General features: G+C 47.8%; 1 protein-coding gene across 2 annotated transcripts; it reads left to right on the forward strand.

The window, feature by feature from the left end:
* Positions 1–84: 84 nt before the first annotated feature.
* On the forward strand, positions 85–4,058 carry LOC120739248 (MKRN2 opposite strand protein-like). Of its 2 annotated transcripts, XM_040040961.1 has the most exons (4): positions 95–1,334; positions 1,553–1,602; positions 2,735–2,903; positions 3,125–4,058. In XM_040040961.1, exons 1-4 carry the CDS (start codon positions 1,132–1,134, stop codon positions 3,354–3,356), a joined length of 654 nt encoding a protein of 217 aa, XP_039896895.1. In that variant the 5' UTR covers positions 95–1,131; the 3' UTR covers positions 3,357–4,058. The 2 variants fall into 2 exon arrangements, with proteins under 2 accessions (XP_039896894.1, XP_039896895.1); XM_040040960.1 differs by having other exon boundaries at positions 85–1,334; positions 2,735–3,294.
* Positions 4,059–5,853: the final 1,795 nt, after the last annotated feature.

The following is a 5,853-nucleotide window of genomic DNA, read 5'->3' on the forward strand; positions in this document are numbered from 1 at the left end:
AATGCGATCGGCTCATCTGGTGCAGAACCAAAACATGGAGGAGACGATCAGAGAGTCTCAGGACAGGAAGCTGCCCTGAAGCAGAGCTGCTTCAGTCACGTTCAACGTGATGATAAAATCTGATGATGTCAGATCTTCTGACTGTGTCAGAGTGACGGGAACCTCTGGTTTCCATCTAAGTGAAATGTGATTGGTCGACTTCCAGTGAGATGCAAATCTGTCATCTGACTTCGAAGCTCGTGTATCAGGTGTTCCTGACAGGTGAGACGGAGAAACTGAGGCGTGTCCTGTGTGCTCGGCCAATCACAGCTCAGTGACGACTGCAGTCAAAGCTGGCTGTTCTCCTTGTTCTCTGGAAATAATGACAGTTGTTCTCAAGTTTCTCTGTCTTTTATTTTGTATGGCACTTCCTGCTGTAACGTCTTCAGCTTATTCAAAATGCTGCTGCCCGTCTCTTCACTATCACACGCAGCATCTTGTCTTCTCATCGTCGGCTTCCTGTTTATCACAGAAGTCCTAACGTTGGCTCCTGCTCCTCCATACCTCTCTGATGTTCTTCAGCCTTGTATTCCCTCGCCGGCCCTTATATCAGTTGACCAGCTGCTTTTGGTTGTCCCCAAAACTAGGCTGAAACTTGGAGGAGAACTTTTTCAACTGTGTCTCCCAAACTTTGGAATACGTTGCCTTTAAATATGAGACAGGCATCTTCGCTTCCTGTTTTTAAGTCTCTTTTTCCGTTTGGAGCGGTGTGAGTTGATGTGCTCTTTGTTTTGTTTTTGTGCAGCATTTTGTGTTTTTAAATGTGCTCTTTAAATGAAAGCAGGCCTGTGATTACAGGACATTGAAATCCCAGAATGCACTGCAGCTCAGGTCCCGTTTCCGTGACAACACTGCCCACGCAGTCCAAAGGTCGCCTTGTTCGAGGGGAAAAAGTGACAGGTGAGCCTGGTCACGTGACCATCTTTGTGACTGCACCCACAACCCGATAGGCTGGGGCCAGACAGTGATGTTATCTGATAGGCTGTAACCGCGCAGACGGTTGAAAAGGAGAAGGAGAGAAGAAGAGGAAGGCAGAAGTCAAAGAGGAGAAACGGAGGAGCAGGACGAGAGGAGACGAGAGAGGAGGAGGTGATGGAGCGCAGCGTGATCCGTCTGACTCACTGTCAGAAGGAGATCTTCTGCTTCTCTGTGCCGGAGCAGTGCCCGAGCTGCGGGGAGGAGCTGAGGGGGAGCAGACTGCAGGAGGCGCCGGTCAGCCTCCCCTCCCCCTTCACCAACGGGCACAAGACCTCCTGCTGCCTGCTGGTCACACCTGCACACGACAACCTGGACAGGTAACACACACACAGGTGAAGGTACTCAGGTGTTTACACACAGGTGAGCACACTGCCAGGTACACAGTCAATGTACCCACAGGAACATGAAGAAGTTTGAACCAGTCATTATACTGGACCAGGTGATACGAGTATAACCAGTGTACCCAGTAGAATTACTAAACCAGTCCAATCAGTGTACCCAGTCTAACCAGTGTATCCTGCTGTTTGATCCTCAGAGACTTTGATGGGGCGGCTGATCTTCACACCGGCATCTCCAACACCAAAGGTAGGTCTCTGAGGTCAAAGGTCACCTGGTGATCGTGGGCTCAGGTGCGAGCAGACAGGTGGAGGCTTGGTCAGGTGTCGTTTCAGCTTCAGATCAAACGTTCGCAGACAGTCACCATCCTCTCGCAATAGGACGCTACATGATCGCTGACCACGCCCCCGACCTGCCATATCCCTGATTTCATCTAATCAAAGACGTTCAAACACGTCTCAGTTCGGTCACGGCGACAGGAAGGACGAAGGCGAGTGCAGAGCGTCGGTGTCAGTCGGCGACTTTACCGACTGACACCAAAATCAAACTTTCAGACACGTTTAAACATTTCATTTATTTATTTCACACTTGGTACAACAGCTTCCACAGTTAGTTCTTTCAGACAAACCAACCACACTTTCTATCAGTAAAGCAACCACGTGTGAAAAGCAGCAGGAAGAAGAAAATATTCTTATTAAACCCCGCCCCCTCTCTACAATCCAACTTATATTGCAAGCGGGCACCAAAAGTCAAGGAACAAACTAACATTAACATTTATCTCCGGTCCTAACAACACATTTACAATCAGAATATACCACTCCATAGTAACAAGGAGAAAAGATGAGTAAATAAAATAATGGATCCTTTTTCAATGAACTCCAATTTCATTCACATTCTTCATATTGAGTTATCGTTTTAGGCATGTAACACTTTTTAAAACAATGTAAATTTATACAACTCTTTAAATGATGATGAAGACACTTCCACAGTCGTATACCTCTAACCGTTGGACTCATTAATCTTTGTGTAGCTAGCTGACGCTTAAAATAAAATTTCCTTCTGTCTTCTCCCCCCGAACACGTTAAAAATACTCTTTGTAACTTAAAAGGCAAAATATTATTTTTAGCCTTAAACGTAATTAATAGTGTCCGTAGTTTCACTAAATCTCCTAATTTTAATAATTTAGATTTTATAAATAATTTCTTTTTATGTTCTCTAAATTTAACGTTATGAATCATTCATCTCAGACAGAAGTGATGTGATCCTCCCACGCAGCGCCTGACTGATTTCAGCTCTGCAGCCAAACAATGATCAATAATCAATGTGATCGATGACCCGTGGCCAGTGATCAGAGTGATCAGCTCCTCCTACCTGTGTGCAGGTGTTGTGTATAACTACACTCGTGGCGGCGTCCGCAGGGATCAGAGCGGCTGGGAGCGCAGCATCAGCGTCCCTCTGGTCCGACCCGACATGTTCCACCTGCTCGCTCAGTGGGACCAGTACCTGGAGCGCTTCTCTGACGGGCCTATGTGGGACCCTGCCTGGCACAGGTATCTCACACCTGACCTTCCTGACAGTTTACCTGAGAGCTGTTTGAAGGCAGGAAGCTTGAACGCATTCTGTCGTTATGAGCCTCCCTCGCTGTCAGACAGGTTCGAGGTGACCCGCGGTGGTCGCCAGACACAGGCGTGTTTCGCCGCCACGGCGCCATCACCACCATCACCTGCAGGTGTAGAAATCTGTCGACAGCTTTTCTCTCTGTGTGTCGCAGGTTTGATGAAAACAACCACAACTGCTTCAGCTTCTGCTTGCACTTTGTGAACGGCGTTCTGGCAGCCGAGGGCCGCGGCGCTCTGAGCAGAGACGACTTCACCCACACCTTCATCCTGCCGAGGATGAGGAGGGTGTCCAAATACACCACGCTGTACCGGCACATCCAGAAACACCAGTTCTACAAGGTGGACCGACAGCAGCACGCTCAGGGGGCGGAGCCCAGCAGCTGAGCAGCTGTCATTGGTCACATGTGACGCTTCAGTGTCAGACCTGATGTGCAATGAACTGACCTTCACACACGCACACACACACACAGACACACAGCTTTGGTTCATGTCTGTGTGTGTGAGGATTTGAACCTGGGGCTGCTCGTCCTCCACCTGATCTTCTTTAGCTCGTTAGTTGTGTGAATTTTGACCTTTTGTTGTCCCTGAGCCACACCGAGGGTCTCAGAGGAAATTACATCTTTTATCTTATTCTGAAATAAAGTTTCTTAAATCACACTTCCTGCAGCTCTCCGCTGTTTCCCGCCATGGAGCTGCAGGTTTTCACCCTCAGGGGGCAGAATGTGGCGGGATGGTCATCGCCATGACCGTGAAAGTACGACCATGCAGCATTTAAAGCGTGGAAGTACTCACATTACTTTTAGTCCATAAAAAGTGATAAAAACATTAGCGTCCACTGTACACTCTGCGTGGGAAGAAAACTTCTTACAGCGAAACATTAAACTTCAGATCTGAGCGAGCAGCGAGCACGCTGCCACGGGAACGTGACATTCACAGAGAAACCCCCGGATCCTCCCACTGACATGACCGCTGTGGGCAAACCTCCACCCGCCCCACTCCTGCTAAACTGGTGACAATAAGTTTAAGAGCGACACGACTCAGTGCTGCTGAATCTGTGATTTTATTTCTTTTCTGATGTGTTTTACTTTCATCTGTTGGAAAGAGTATAAACACAAAACACGATTTTATTTTATATGCTGCAGGTGATAGGTTTAAATGTTAAACAAGTTAAACACTGTTGCATATAATTTAATATTTGCTTGATGCAAAGATTAAAACAAATAAAATAAGTTTTAAAAAGAGACTTTTTCATTTGATTACATTGTGATGGATTATGCAGAAAAATAGAATTGGGCTGAAAGGTCAATTCTATTTTATTTATAGCGCCAAATCACAACAAAAGTCGCCTCAAGGTGCTTCATATGGTACAGTACATACAGAGAAACACCCAACAATCATATGACCCCCTATGAGCAAGCACTTTGGCGACAGGGGGAAGGAAAAACTCCCTTTTAACAGGAAGAAACCTCCCACAGAACCAGGCTCAGGGAGGGGCGGGGCCATCTGCTGTGATTGGTTGGGGTGAGAGAAGGAAGACAGGATAAAGACATGCTGTGGAAGAGAGCCAGAGGTTAATAACAGATATGATTCAATGCAGAGAGGTCTGTTAACACACAGTGAGTGAACAAGAAACACCCAATGCATCATGGGAATCCCCGGCAGCCTACGTCTATTGCAGCATAACTAAGGGAGGATTCAGGGTCACCTGGTCCAGCCCTAACTATATGCTTTAGCAAAAAGGAAAGTTTGAAGCCTAATCTTGAAAGTAGAGATAGTGTCTGTCTCCTGAATCCAAACTGGAAGCTGGTTCCACAGAAGAGGGGCCTGAAAACTGAAGGCTCTGCCTCCCATTCTTCTACATTCTACTTATTCAGGTTGTGTATCATGTTTTTAAAAAGTAACTAAGTAATAAAGTAACTAATTATGTTTGAAGATAAATAATCTGTAAAGTAACACGACACATACATAAAGGCGTGTGCTGCTGAACTTGGGGAGCCGCTACAACGAGTCTTCAATCTCAGTCTGCGACTGGGGAGAGTGCCCGCCCTCTGGAAGACATCCTGCATCGTCCCGGTCCCCAAAAGGAACCGGCCCAATGAGCTGAATGACTTCCGACCGGTGGCACTGACGTCACATCTTATGAAGACTCTAGAGCGGCTCTTCCTCAACCTCCTCCGACCACAGGTACAACATGCCCAGGACCCACTACAGTTTGCATACAAGGCGGGTGTCGGAGTGGAGGATGCCATCCTGTACCTCCTACACAGAGCCCACTCACACCTGGATGGGGGAAAAGGCACGGTCAGGATCCTGTTTCTGGACTTTTCCAGTGCCTTTAATACCATCCGGCCCTGTATGCTTCAGGAAAAACTGAACAGGATGGAGGTGGACCCCTGCCTGGTGGCTTGGATCTCCGACTACCTCACCGACAGGCCACAGTACGTCAGGCTGAAGGACATCACGTCTGACACTGTGGTCAGCAGCACAGGAGCACCACAGGGAACTGTGCTGTCCCCTCTTCTCTTCACCCTGTACACCTCTGACTTCTGCTACAACTCTGAATTATGCCACATTCAGAAGTTTGCAGACGCCATCATGGGGTGCATCTGGGATGATCAGGAAGAGGAGTACAGAAGTCTGGTGAGGAACTTTGTCGCATGCAGTCACACAAACCACCTGCAACTCAACACCTCAAAGACCAAAGAACTGGTTGTGGACTTCAGGAGGTCCAGAGAAGGTCCACTGCCGGTTCAGATAGAGGGGGAGGAGGTGGAGGTGGTCAACAAGTACAAGTACCTCGGGCTGTGGGTGGACAACAAACTGGACTGGTCATGCAACACAGAGCACCTGTATAAAAAAGGCCAAAGCCGACTGTACTTCC

This window comes from Simochromis diagramma, unplaced genomic scaffold, assembly GCF_900408965.1.
Source record: "Simochromis diagramma unplaced genomic scaffold, fSimDia1.1 OVJJ01000296.1, whole genome shotgun sequence".
Classification (NCBI taxonomy): Eukaryota; Metazoa; Chordata; class Actinopteri; order Cichliformes; family Cichlidae; genus Simochromis; species Simochromis diagramma.

Excerpts from the sequence above, each read along its gene's own strand:
- LOC120739248 (XM_040040960.1), top strand. The coding sequence starts at position 1,132 with ATGGAGCGCAGCGTGATCCGTCTGACTCACTGTCAGAAGGAGATCTTC. Across the intron at positions 1,335-1,552 it reads GCACACGACAACCTGGACAG|AGACTTTGATGGGGCGGCTG; the intron begins GTAACACACACA and ends TTTGATCCTCAG. Across the intron at positions 1,603-2,734 it reads CGGCATCTCCAACACCAAAG|GTGTTGTGTATAACTACACT; the intron begins GTAGGTCTCTGA and ends ACCTGTGTGCAG.